Source organism: Pezoporus wallicus, unplaced genomic scaffold, assembly GCF_028554395.1.
Source record: "Pezoporus wallicus isolate ANWC-B61680 ecotype Strahan unplaced genomic scaffold, APGP_CSIRO_Pwel_v1 contig_4131, whole genome shotgun sequence".
NCBI classification, from domain to species: Eukaryota; Metazoa; Chordata; class Aves; order Psittaciformes; family Psittacidae; genus Pezoporus; species Pezoporus wallicus.
Genome location: NW_026641950.1, coordinates 5,445,167 through 5,459,144, shown reverse-complemented (window position 1 = coordinate 5,459,144; position 13,978 = coordinate 5,445,167). Strand labels below are relative to the sequence as shown.

At 44.1% G+C, this 13,978-nt stretch overlaps 1 protein-coding gene across 1 annotated transcript; it reads left to right on the top strand.

Moving 5' to 3' along the window:
* Positions 1-1,950: 1,950 nt before the first annotated feature.
* On the top strand, positions 1,951-9,535 carry RPL7 (ribosomal protein L7). Its single transcript, XM_057426278.1, has 7 exons — positions 1,951-2,098; positions 3,019-3,121; positions 3,605-3,771; positions 4,389-4,526; positions 4,885-4,994; positions 6,358-6,568; positions 9,481-9,535. The coding sequence occupies exons 1-6, from the start codon at positions 2,085-2,087 to the stop codon at positions 6,564-6,566; spliced, it is 741 nt and encodes a 246-aa protein (XP_057282261.1). The 5' UTR covers positions 1,951-2,084; the 3' UTR covers positions 6,567-6,568; positions 9,481-9,535.
* The last annotated feature ends 4,443 nt before the right edge of the window (positions 9,536-13,978 follow it).

The window sequence follows — 13,978 nt, the reverse complement described above, 5'->3', positions numbered from 1 at the left end:
CCAGGCTCCCCCTTCCCGCTCGCACTCAGAGCCGGGCAGACCTCCCCGCCTCAGTCACACACACCAAAGCAAGCCTGTACACAGCGCTCCCCACCCGCTGCCTCCCCTGCCCCGCACACCCGCGGCCCCGCTACTGGCAGTGAACATCTTGCTCCCTCGCCCCCCTATATAAGGCGGGCCTGGCGGCCGGGTCCCTCCCCCGGGCTCTCCAGTCCGCCCCGCATTCCAGGGACCCCCCGCCCTGCCGTGGACCCTCCTCTCCCCGCTCGTCGGGACCGCCCCGCTCCGCCTCGCCGCCGGGGACGGGTTCCGCGCCTCGTGGAACAGGGCGGGCTGGAGCTCCTAGCTGCTCGGGGAGGGCGGTCCGGCGGCGGGGACTACGTGTCCCAGAGTGCGCGGCGCCCAGCGCTCCTCCGGGCGCAGCGCCGTCTTGAGGCGGAGGAGGGCGCCTCGTGGCTCCCCAGGATGCCCGCGGAGTTCGCTGGCTGGAGCAGCGGCGTGCCCGGGCAGAGCTTCCTCTATGTGGCTGGACAGGACTCATCCCGCGGCCTGCCGCCGCCTGCCGAAGAGCACTGACACGTTCTTCCTCCCTGCACGGTCTCCTGCGCAACCACCCATTCTCAGAAAAGCTGTTGGTACTTTGTATTTGTGAACGTTGCCTTTTAGGCTTAGCAGGAATCCGGGTTCTAAAGTTCTGGGAGAAAGCCTTTTCCTTTGGTTAATGTTGTAGATGTTTATTGCACATTTGCGGCCTTTTATGGCGTTTCTAATGAGATCAAGCAATGCAAGCTTCTTAGCATAAAGCAATGCTATTTGACAAAAATCAGTATTGACACAGCTGCAACTCAAATCTCAGTAACATTCTTCAGTGCTACGTTTGTGTGCCATGAACAGGGAACAGATAAAACCAGCAAACACACAGCTCAGTGTCTGTTATCTCCAGTGCAGTGCCATACACTTTTTTTTTTTTTTTATTACACTGGTAATTATTTTCTGCTCCAAGCTCCACTAATTTCCCCTCTTTCTGTGCCTAGGTAATGGTGTGCCAGGGCTAGAATCTCGGTGAGTGATTTTAAGAGCAGAGGTAGGGGTTTACACAGTCAGGCCTAAAACATCCTGTCCACAGCCTTCAAAATGAAACATCACTGTGGTGCGAGGCTGAACCTCCTCCTGAACCATCCCCCCTTCCCTATCTACACAATTAGCATTTTTGCACGGTGTATTACCTGGAGCACTGCCTCCAGCTCTGGGGCCCCCAACACAAGGACACGGACGTGTTATAACAAGTCCAGGGGAGGCCATAAAAATGCTCAGAGGGCTGGAGCACCTCTGCTATGAGCACAGGCTGAGAGAGCTGAGCTTCTTCCGCCTGGGGAGCAGAAAAGACTTCAGGAGACCTTTAGAGCAGCTTCCAGTGCTTAGAGGGGGGCTACAGAAAATCTAGGGAGGGACTTTTTACAAGCGCATGTAGTGATCGGGCAAGGGGGAATGGGGGAATTTACATCCGGTATTAGAAAGAAATTCTTCCCTGTGAGGATGGTGAGGCACTTGGCACAGGTTGCCCAGAGAAGCTGTGACTGCCCCACCCCTGGCAGTGTTCAAGGCCAGGTTGGATGGGGCTTTGCGCAACCTGATCTAGTGGAAGGTGTCCCTGCCTTGGGGCTGGAATTAGATGATCATGAAGGTCCCTTCCAACCCAAACCAGTCTGTGACTCTATTTCAGCCAGGATGGTAATGCCCATCCTACAGGCTTTCAGCTCAGGTTCTCAGGCTGGAATAGGAGACAGGAGACGCCTAGCAGCCGCAGCACTGCAAGTTTTCACAGCCTCCTGCGGGGAAGGCTATACTGGCCGGCGGAGCAGCTCCCGCCGGCCCGAAATACCGCCAGTCCCGCCCCGCCGGGCGCCACCCAGGCGCTCTTACCTCAAGTGGTCGACGACCAGACCGGCGCTCGCACCGCGGCCAGGCATCGCCGCGGGCGCCCGAACTCGGGGTCCTGCGGCGCCGAGGGCCCTGCCTTGCGCAGGCGGGCTGGTTAAGTTCGGCCTGCGCATGCTCCCGGCCTCTCTCTTCCGGCGCTGATCATGGCGGAGAAGGAGTAAGTGGCTGTTTAGGCCTAGGACAATCCGCCGCCATCGGCGGCTCTGGCTTTGCTTTGTTTCCTGTCCGCGCCACCGAGGCGCTGTCTACCGCTCCCCGGTTGCTAGGCCTCCGCTGGACGCGCGGGACGGGCATAAATGACTTGGGTCTGGGAGCGGCAAGAGGATAGGGTCCAGCTCGGCGGGATGGAGCCGCTGCTGGTCCTGTCTCTTCCGCCTGCAGCGGTTGTAGCCCCGCCGGCCCTCGGTGAAGTGGGTGGGAGAGCTGGCCCCCAAGCACCGCTTCCGTGATGAGGGACCTGGGCCCGTATAGCTTCTCCCGGCTTTGCGGGCGGGCGGTCAGTGCTGCGCCGGCTCCGGGGAGGGGTGTGTGGCTCAAGTAGGAAGTCATAGCCGGGTGCGCTGAGGGTGCGAGCCCTCACGGGTAATTATGGCTCTAGAAACACTGGTCTTGCAAGTTTTGTTACATCTGAGAGTTTAAAAACTTGAGTAAGTTTGAAGTCCTGTGAAGTAAATTTGTATTAACCTAGTTTTTTGCTTAAAGCACCAATTGAAAGGTTAATCTGAAAGAGATGTGCTTGCAACAGACTTTTACTGCAAATTGTATCAAAGTAGGGGTAACACTTCTTATCACTCAAGTGGTCTCAGTCATTACTGTTCTGGGCAGCTCAACAGCTGGTGTGTCAGAGTGCTTTGTCTTGTGTAGGTGAGCTGTTCAGGCTGCATGAAGGCCTGGTAACAGTGGGAGCAAGGAAGATATGTTAGTGAGCTGGCTTAAGGCAGTGAGGGCTATATGCACATTATGTTAAGAGTTTGCATTGACTGATTGTATGTTATGTATAGCTTTAAAGCCCAGTTTCTTCAAATTGGCTAAAAGGAATTTGTTTCCTTTGTTGTTTTTTTGTCTGTTTTCATTTAGAGCAAAGAAGGTGCCATCTGTACCAGAAAGCCTGCTGAAGAAACGGCAGGCTTATGCAGCTTTGAAAGCCAAACGTCAGAAGAAGATTTTGGCTATAAAAAAGGTGACTATTTCATGGCTTCTTAACTGGAACTGTTCATTTTCTGAAATACCAGCTACTACTGCTGATACAGAGCAGTACAGAAGTTTGCAGCATTTAAGTCTAGCATGTTGGTATTTTCTTAACGTTTGGGACTACAGTGTCTTTTTCTTCATCCATAAAAAAGCCAGTTCTGGAGAGAGTAAAGACAAAACATACTGTTTGTAAGATTAAAGTTAGTTTTTTGCAAGGCAAGAGATATATTACTTTTGTGAGGGTAAGCTTGGCATATAACACTGCTGAAGGTAAAGCAGCAGTGCTGTGTAACAGTCTTCCAGGCTCTCTAGAATATGACTGAGGGTGATTCTAAACTCCCTGATGTAGGCAGATGTTCCTTTAATCTGTGCTATTTGTGGTAATCTCTAGAATATGCCACAGTATTTGAAAGTGATTTCCATGTGTTAAAAGATACTTTAAAATCTTAAGTAATTTTCGAATGCATTGCAGTTCCGTAAGGCACAACGAAAACTGATCTATGCCAGAGCCCAGGCCTACCACAAGGAGTACAGACACATGTATCGGCAGGAGATCCGCATGGCCAGGATGGCCCGAAAAGCTGGCAACTACTATGTTCCAGCAGAACCAAAGCTGGCATTTGTGATCAGGATAAGAGGGTAAGATTGAATGCAGATGTAAACAATTTCATGTTTAAAGTCACTGAAATTGGCTTTCCTGCTATCTGTCTATTTTGAGGGCTTAAATATGTAAATCAAATCAAATATGCCACTGGTGGCTTGGAAAGTTGTTGTCAGGATGTTGTACATGCACGAGAGGCTTATTTAGCTAAGTGCAGAATTATTACGTTGTCTGTCTTCTGTCTTTAGGAATCCCTGATTTTTAAGAAGGGAGCAAGGCTACAGATACATGCAGACAATTGCTCTGTTTTGCGTTAATTTTGATAAAATTACATGCCATTATTCCGTATCATTCTGCAGGCTTTGTTTGAAGTGTTTAACTCCTCTGGCAAAGTATTGTAGGAAACTAACAAAAGGTGCGAATGGAAGAATTTATGTTCAGGGAGAGCACAAGGATAGTTGTAAATGATTTCAGTGTAATGCTTATTTCCAAGGTTTTAATACTGAAATGCATAGAAATAATTTACTAAGTTTGCTTTGTGTAATTGGTAAAATAGTGATGTATTTCATATGGAAATAATGTAATTGTTTCTAAACTGATACTTAGTGTTTTCTGGGATGTAGATAACTGAGGCTTTTTTTCCTATGTTCTCCAGCACCAATGGTGTCAGCCCCAAAGTCCGCAAGGTGCTACAGCTGCTTCGCCTGCGTCAGATTTTCAATGGCACGTTTGTAAAACTCAACAAAGCTTCTATCAACATGCTGCGGATTGTTGAACCCTATATTGCATGGGGGTGAGTGAAATGGCCAGTTTTGTCAAATTGGTGTCTTTTGCATTTTGCTGCACTATACTTGCAGGTTTTCTTTATGTTAAATCTTTTTCTATCTTCTGTGTGCTTTGAATTGAAAGCATGATTAAGGCAGTGCTTTAAAAGGTGATCCTTGCTAGATGAGATCCACTCTCATACTGGCGTCCTTGGGAACTTGGTGTGAGGCAGATTTGCTTTGCTTGCTTTTCTGTTTACATGTGGAACATGCTGAATTGATCTTAAATTGTTTGTTACGGAAGTTTCATTCAGGGATGTTAACTTGGAGTGTGGCTTGCAAAGACTTACAATTTGTTTCTGATTATTTTTTAATTGACTGTTCCAGTTATCCCAATCTGAAGTCTGTGCATGAGCTGATCTACAAGCGTGGTTATGGCAAGATCAACAAGCAGCGCATTGCTCTTACTGATAATTCCCTGATCCAGAAACGCCTTGGTAAATAGTGCTTCACTTAACAAAAAAGAAACCAACAACTTGTTGCATTATTTGGATCATTAATGTGAAGATGGACAGCTGTCCTTATTGTCTCTGGTGAATAGTAGTGGTTGGTTAATCTCTCCTTCTTTCTTAACAGCTTAATACAGAGCAAGCTGGAAGTAGCTTTCATTACAAAGTATTTGAAACCAGTGTAAAGAATCAAATTTTAGCATTTTAAATTTGTAATTTTAAATGTAAGCACCTTCACCTTTAATAGGTCAGCAGATCTTTCAGTAACGAAAAGGTGCTGCAGGAGGAAAGAAACCCATCATAGATAGCTTTGAGGTCTCAGTATTAGATATTGTTTGGATGCCGGAGAGGAGCTCTTCATCAGGAACTGTAGTGGGTTGAAACTTACACAGGGGGGAGGTTCAGGTTAGGTATAAGGAAAAAGGTCTTTACTGTGAGAGTGGTGAGGCACTGGAACAGGCTACCCAAAGACGTGGAGAATGCTCCATTGTGTTCAGGGCCGGGTTGGACAGAGCCTTGGGTGACGTGGTTTAGTGAGGTGTCCCTGCCAATGGCAGGGGGGTTGGAACTAGGTCATCTTGAGGTCCTTTCCAACTGAACTATTCTGTGGTCTGGTAGACAGACTTCTAAAACTTCCTGTCAGATGAAGTAGCTCGTAAAAGTGATTAGTGTATTAGGTTAAAATGAAGTGTGATGGTCAGTTGTCAAGAAATAGACTGCTCTAGGAGGCGTCTTCTTTTCCAGTCATGCTAGGAGTGAAAGCAGGCGGGCATGTCTCCAGTTTTTGGTAGTTGATTGTGTATCAGTTCATATTAGACTGTCACATTTGTTCCTTTTCCAATGCAACAGATAATCAGGCTCTTAGGGTACAAGCATTATGCTATAATAGCTTTTCTTATGAGCTTGTCACTGAAGATGACTTGTCACTGAAGACTCTGGAAAGGCATTGATGAAATATGTGTTGCATTGTTCAACAGAATAAGTAGTTCAGTGAATTTCCCTAAGCTACACATAACTATGGTTTAAGTGTATTTAATCTAGCTTTTCTTCAGAGAACACAGTCTTTTCCTAAGATTCACTAAGTGGGGCTTGGTTTTGTTGTTCTTCATTGCTGGCAACAAATACTCAGCAGTTGAAATTGGTGCCTCTTGCCAAATCTAACAACTAAGTAATCCTGAGTTGGCTGCAGCTAAGCCATTTGAATTGAATGGGTGTCATGATAGGGTGGGTGCTTTCTGACTTCCTGAAGCTTATCAAATAAGTAGGTATGACTGTAATGGTGTGATAATTTGTAGCTTGTTATTGACCAGTGGCTCTGTAGCCTTTCTGAAAGCAACATTCTGAATTTTAGGAAAACTTGGTATCATCTGCATGGAAGATGTGATCCATGAAATTTACACTGTTGGCAAGAACTTCAAAGTTGTGAACAACTTCCTTTGGCCCTTCAAGTTATCCTCTCCTCGGGGTGGAATGAAGAAGAAAACTATCCACTTCGTGGAAGGTGGGGATGCTGGTAACAGAGAAGACCAGATCAACAGACTCATAAGGAGGATGAACTAATGGTGAGCTGTTACCAAAGGTTATTACTATCCATTGTTCCATCTCTGCTGTGTAGGCTGCTGCCGTTACTGACTGAACGTTCAGGTTTAATACATACTCACTCATGCTTGGATGATACCTACAGTATAAAGCTACTTAGACAATAGTGTTCTATTTTATTTTTAAAATCTTACTAAAGCTTAAAACATTTGTGAAGAGATTAAATCTTCTTTATAGGTGGTATGTTTAGGAAGTTTAAATATTACCAATAACTTTTAATTTCAACCATAACTTGTTTTAAAACTTATTTGGGTTTTATGATGAGAAGCCTTGATCTCTGCAAAAATTTTCAGCTCTCACTAATGAATTTTCAATATAATCAAAGCCTTATGATTGCAAGTAGTGAGGCTTTTGGTTTGGGTTTGGGGTTTCGTTTTTTTTTTTTTTCAGATTGTCTGATTTCTGCTCTAAAAACCTGTTCAGAACTGGGATAAATTAAATTACCAATTTAGACCATATTAATGATAGAAATTTTCAGCTTCTTCAAGCTTCAGAATGATTCAGTTTAAGCTTTCATGTTAACATAACCAAGATGGTAATTTTGAAAGTCTAATTTGCCCATTTGAATAGTCTACCCTTTAGAAATAGGAGGGTTCTTTAATACTTAAAGCAGTTTGACGGTGATGGCTGAGTCCTGAAGTTAGTATCTAGTTCAGACAATCTGTGTTCCCATCTGCTGTTGTCATTCTGCTGTTCCTGCTTTGATGATAAGTCTGCCATTCAAAGCTAAAACTATTTTTTTTCTTTAGTTCTCATACTTCCCATTGACTTTTCCACTCTCTTTACACACCAGAGTAGCTTTGGTGTTGCCCATATCTTATTTTCAATCAAGGATAAATGCCTCTGTGGTATGACAGCTGTGCTGGAATTTAGGAAAACTTCATTGTGTTGGAATGCGTAGAAAGAATAATCAAGACCCAGTCTTCCCCAAGGAAAGGATTTTGGTTGGTTTGGTTTGGGTTTGGGGGTGTTGTGTTGTTTGTTTGCTTGCTTGTTTTAGAGGGTGTGTGTTTTTTTAAAAATAAGATGTGCAGTTTACTTAGGAATTCCTAACTTCCAGAGTGTTGGTTAATAAAAAACCAGTGGGTAGTGATGTGACTTTACAGCCTAAAACAGGTGCAGTTGCTGTTTGTGGGAGTTCTCAGAAATACGATTTTTTGAAAGGTTGTTCTAAGTCTTTATAGCCAACAGGGCAGACAGAGCAAGTTAAGCTTATGAAGGTCTGCTGTCTGTCCAAGGAGCTAAAGGAAACGTATGAAATATCTTTCATTTGCCTTTCAGCTTTTTTTTTTTTTCCTTGAAGCTTTTCTGTAGGTTGTTCTTTCTCAGTTTCTGCTCCGTCAGGCTTCTTGCATGCTGCTTTGTTGGCTCTATCTGTGAAGCAGCAGTTTTAAAGCACTTGGTTACATGGCACATGGAAACTTGTGCTTGGGAAAATAGCTGTTTACCAGGGACAGTGTTCTTGTAAAGCTTTTTAGCTCAACTCTGGGAAGAAGTGGGCAACATTGAGAAGCAGAATTGCTGTGATGCTTGAGGAAATATGTTACTTACACTAGCTTTCTTGTAGAAATTTTGCTGCTGGTGGCATAGACTCTTAAAAAAAGTTCAGTAGCAGCAGATGTTTCCCTTAAGTTAGCATGAGATGTTGTAACCAAGATTGAGCTAAGCTACTTTCACTTCATTCTCTTGTCTGGTTTCTGAGCATAAGATGGAAACTGCTGTTTTTAATTGAAAACCTGCAGCTTTTCTGTCTGTGGATCCTTTCTCCTCACTCTTCACTGCCAAACATCAGAAGTATGCTCGTGGTCTTGAGGGGTTTCTTCCCTTCCTACAGGAAGGAAGCTTCTAATTCACTACTGCAATGTCTAATTCACTACTGCAGTGTGAGAGTAGTAATGTTTTGGCAGAGAAACTACAGATATTCAGCTGATTGTTTGTGTTTTTCATTGGACTTCTAGCTCAACTTCCCATGTAGGTAGTAGATATCGGGGCTTTAATCTGTCTTTCCATTTAGGAAGTGACCTTGCAGTTTCTTACTTCATGCTTACAAGCAGTTGGCTGCTTGGACTGCAAACAAACAGACCTCTGGTATAAAGCTAAGAAAACTGATCTTGTCTCCTGCACTTTATATTCCCACTGTTTTCCTACTGTTCCAAATAGAGTACGTGTCCGGAATACAAATAACCTACACATAGAAAATAGGAGAATGTTGTAGTTTCTACTGAGGCAATGGGCAGCTAAAGTAGTGGCAATACTCTGTACTGTCAGTTCTATTCCTCTTCCCTATATGTAGATGGTTTCCTGCTGTTTGTCTTAATTTCATATTTAAGTGACAGTCTTAAATTTAAAAAATAAAAAGACATCCAGTACCAATTTGTTCATATAGATTGTGAAAAACAGCGTATTACTTGATACCAAATTTTGACAATCCAGTATTGGCAAAATGCTGAATTTCATTTGTTCTCAAGCAAATTTTATGGGAGCTGGTCTTAAGTCTTTTTGACTTTCATTTTTGTATGTAGACAGTCCATAAAATGTGATGAAAATAGTTACCCTGCCACAAAAGTTAGAATACTCACAGTGCTTTAGTATGTCATTAAATATTGAGTTCCCTCTGTTAAGCTTGTAGACAAATAGGAAAATAGTTACCAATAGTTCAAAGCAGAAATATTTATTCTGTAGTTCTGGCACTTGAATTTTGAGTGAAGAGATGTTAGTTATTGTCTGCAAGGTTATTGAAATCTTAAATTCAGTTAAACAAAATTAGTGGTTTCAGCCCAAATGATGAACTGTAGAAATGTGTTAATTCCTTGTGTGGCCAAAATAGCTTCAGATTTACATGTGTCTAATAATACTTTTTTTTTTTCCCTTTCAGATTCAGATGCCCAGATGCAAACTTTGGTCTGTTAATAAAACCATCTTGCACAAAACAGTGTTGTCTCGATTGGTTTCGTTTTGTGATCCTCTTGTGGAGGTAGTTGCTAAGTTAACTTCGGAATAACCTGTTTCAAAGAACTGTGTGTGGTTTGAAGTAAGAGTGTATGGATAATATTCTTTCACCTTCATTTGAAGGAAAAAAAAATGTGGAAGGATTTGTGCAGGTAACACATTAGGCTTAGGGGGGCAGCAATTACTTTGTTGTGATTAAAAGTACAGCAGATGACTGAGCTGTGTGCTATTGAGTGGGCAGGATTCCTGTGTGGTTGTAGTATACCAGGAAGCTGTGCGAAGAAGAGGTAAATCAGTTCTTCATTTAAAATCATGATCTTGACCTGAAGATGTTCAGATCTGAAGGAATTAGTATTTTTTTTACCAGAGGAAACCCAAAACACTTTACGAAATAGCAGCATTTTTCCACATTGTAAATAATTACTCCACTTTATATTTGTTTGCAGTGTTTTATTTCAGATATTACAGAAGTGGAGACTATGGGATTGATGAGGGTAGGGACAGTTGTTGATACTGTGCATGCAGGTCTGGCAGAGTACACATTAGAAACCCAGGGACTGGTAAAACATGTAATTCAACTTGTGTTTAGGTTGACTGCTCGTGTTGTGAACGCCTAAGTGATGGAGCCTTAGCCTGATGATGAGGGGTTTGGTTCAAGAGCTCAACAAGCTGCCTCTGCTCTGACAAGGTTTTCTCAGTGACAGGCAGGCTGTATTTACATAGTTTATTAGTGAAGGATGTACACTTAAAAATCACTGGCATCGATAATTTTGTTCCAATTTGCACAAAAGCTAATAAAGCTTGCCAAAAGCTAATTTTGATTTTAAATAATTGCCAGTTATGATAAGGGCTTAACTGAAAATAGTGGGTGTGGTTTTTTTGGTTAATGTGTTTGGACACTGGAGGGTTTCCAGATCCTTGGAACAACTGAATTCTGAAACCTGAAGTGACAACTCTGATTTGAGCTCCAAAATCTGGTAATACAGATTCTGTCTTAAGTATGAAAGCGCCAACACCTTTGTCCCTTTAAGGTAACTGCCAAGTGAGAAGAACTTGGCAGTTCCTTACAGTTACTCAGTGCAAGTAACTGGACTACTGATACATGCTTGGAAAGGGCTTAATGAGTGAATGAGAACCATGAAACTACTTAATTTGTTAGGCATCTCTTCTAGAGTGATAAGCAGACTGATCAACAGGTAAATTTCCATAAAGTTGCTGGATGAGGGGAAAAGAAATGGTGAAAATTATAATAACTTTGTACTATTTAATAGAATACCCCAGTTTCTATGTTGTGATCTTATAAGAGTAGTCCGACTCCTTTCAGCTTAAAACTGCACCAGCGGGCAATGAAATTGATGTATCTGAGAAGTAATAGAGGAGCTGACAAGGAGAGCGTGCAGCAAGCTTGCTGCACTGGACTTCAAGAGAGCAGAATTTGGCCTCTTCAGGAATCTGCTTAGTAAGGTTCCATGGGATATAGCCCTAGAAGGCAGGGAGGCACAAGAGTCTTGGTTGATATTCAAGGATCACCTGCTACAATCTCAGGAGTGTTGCATCCCACCTAGAAGGAAGTGCAGCAGGAGGGCCAGGAGACCTCCTTGGATGGATAAGGAGCTACTGAGGAAAATTCAAAGGAAAAAAGAGGCTTATAAAAGGTGGAAGCAGGGACAGGTGGCCTGGAAAGAGTACAGGGATGTTGTCCGGGAAGCTAGGGACCAGGTTAGGAAAGCTAAGGCCCAGTTAGAACTGAACTTGGCTAGGGATGCTAAGGATAACAGGGATTCTACAGGTACGTAGCAAATAAAAAACAGACTAGGGACAATGTAGGCCCCCTCAGGAAGCTCTCAGGAGAACTGGCTCCACAGGATTTGGAGAAGGCTGAGGTTCTGAAGGCCTTCTTTGCCTCAGTCTTCATTGGCAAAGGCCCTGACTGCACCACCCAAGTCTTGGAAGGCAGATGCAGGGACTGTGAAGACCTAGGGCCCACTGTAGGAGAGGATCTGGTTCAAGAGCATCTTAAGAACCTGAACGTGCACAAGTTCATGGGACCTGATGAGATCCATCCGTGGGTCCTGAAGGAGCTGGCAAATGAGGTTGCTAAGCCACTGTCCATCATATTTGAAAAATCATGGCAGTCGGGTGAAGTTCCCGATGACTGGAAAAAGGGAAATATAACCCCCATTTTCAAGAAGGGGAAAATGGATGACCCGGGGAATTACAGACCAGTCAGTCTCACCTCTGTGCCTGGCAAAATCTTGGAGCAGATTCTCCTGGATGGCATGCTAAGGCACATGAAAAACAACAAGGTGCTTGGTGACAGCCAGCATGGCTTCACTGAGGGGAAATCCTGCCTGACCAATTTGGTGGCCTTCTGTGATGGGATTACGGAACTGACGGACGGGGCAGAGCAGTTGATGTCATCTACCTGGACTTGTGTAAAGTGTTTGACGCTATCCCACACGATATCCTTGTCTCTAAATTGGAGAGACATCAATTTGATGGATGGACCACTCGGTGGATAAAGAACTGGCTGGGTGGCTGCACACAGAGTTGTGATCAATGGCTCAATGTCCAGTTAGAGACCAGTAATGAGTGGCGTCCCTCAGTGATCGGTGTTGGGACCAGTCTTGTTTAACATCTTTGTCGCTGACATGGACAGTGGGATTGACTGCGCCCTCAGCAAGTTTGCTGATGACACCAAGCTGTGTGGTTTGGTTGATACGCTGGAGGGAAGGGATGCCATCCAGAGGGACCTTGACATGGTTGTGAGGTGGGCTGATGCCAACCTTACGAAGTTTAACCATGCCAAGTGCAAGGTCCTACACCTGGGTTGGAACAATCCCAGGCACAGCTACAGGTTGGGCAAAGAAGAGATTCAGAGCAGCCCTGCGGAGAAGGACTTGGGGGTGTTGGTCGATGAGAAAATGAACATGAGCTGGCAGTGTGCACTTGCAGCCCAGAAAGCCGACCATATCCTGGGCTGCATCAAAAGGAGTGTGACCAGCAGGTTGAAGGAGGTGATCCTGCCCCTCTACTCTGCTCTTGTGAGACCTCACCTGGAGTATCGTGTGCAGTTCTGGTGTCCTCAGCGTAAAAAGGACATGGAACTGTTGGAACAAGTCCAGAGGATGGCCACGAAGATGATCAGGGGACTGGAGCACCTCCCATATGAAGACAGGCTGAGGAAGTTGGAGCTGTTCAGCCTGGAGAAGAGAAGGCTGCATGGAGACCTCATAGCAGCCTTCCAGTATCTGAAGGGGGCCTATAGGGATGCTGGGGAGGGACTCTTCATTAGGGACTGTAGTGATAGGACAAGGGGCGACTGATTAAAACGTAAACAGGGCAAGTTTAGATTGGATATATGGAGAAAATTCTTTCCTGTTAGGGTGGTGAGGCACTGGAATGGGTTGCCCAGGGAGGTTGTGAATGCTCCATCGCTGGCAGTGTTCAAGACCAGGTTGGATGACGCCTTGTGTGATATGGTTTAGTGTGAGGTGTCCCTGCCCATGGCAGAGGGGTTGCAACTAGATGATCTTAAGGTCCTTTCCAACCCTAACCATTCTATGATTCTGTTTTGACTTCAGTATCCTTGTTTCAATTTGTAGAGTTCTTCTGTCACTTTGCTACAAGGTTCTTGGTTATTTCCCTTTGACTCATATATGTGTTTTAGTATATTCTTAGCAGAAAAGGATTTCATGGATATAATGAAGCCATGTGAATGGGTAGCAAACTTTGTATGATGGCTATAGAGAATAAAAGATTAGCTGGTGAAGTTAATCATATCAGACAAACAAGACCTGGTAAGAATGCCTCGTAGGTTGTTTTAACGAGCACATGCACTGAAGTGTTAGTTAGGAGAAAGGTAGTTTGGTTTTTAGGGTACTTGAGCAACTTGTTTTCCTTACCTGTCTCTGAAATGCACTTTCAAATAACAGCTGCAAAATGTTGATATGTAGTGTGGGAACTCGCATGAAAGCATAGCTTTCTTTAAGCTGGTAACCCTGTGTAGTTGATCACCTTTTATACCAGCATTGCTTTCAGGTGTTTTAATGTGTCCCATACGTGTCCCATAGTAGGCAATTACAGAAACAGTTCATGATCCAATAGTTAAGGGCAGAATTTGCACTGGAAATGAGGCACGATCTGCTTACTCTGTGCATGAATAGTACAGTTTAGAGCATTTATGAGGTAATTTGAGTGAAAAATGTAACTAATAAAGACAAGCACTTGGTCCCCAAACAGCAAATAATACAGATCGTTTGTCAACATTCTGTGACAAAGTTCAGGTTCTTGTGAACATGCTGTTGATTTCTCACTGTCCATAACTGCCAGCTGCTGACACATTCTGGAATAAAATTTCTATGAACTCTTATCCTCATTCAGAATGACCAACATCTTCCTTTTCCCCTCAGAACTGAAGCCAG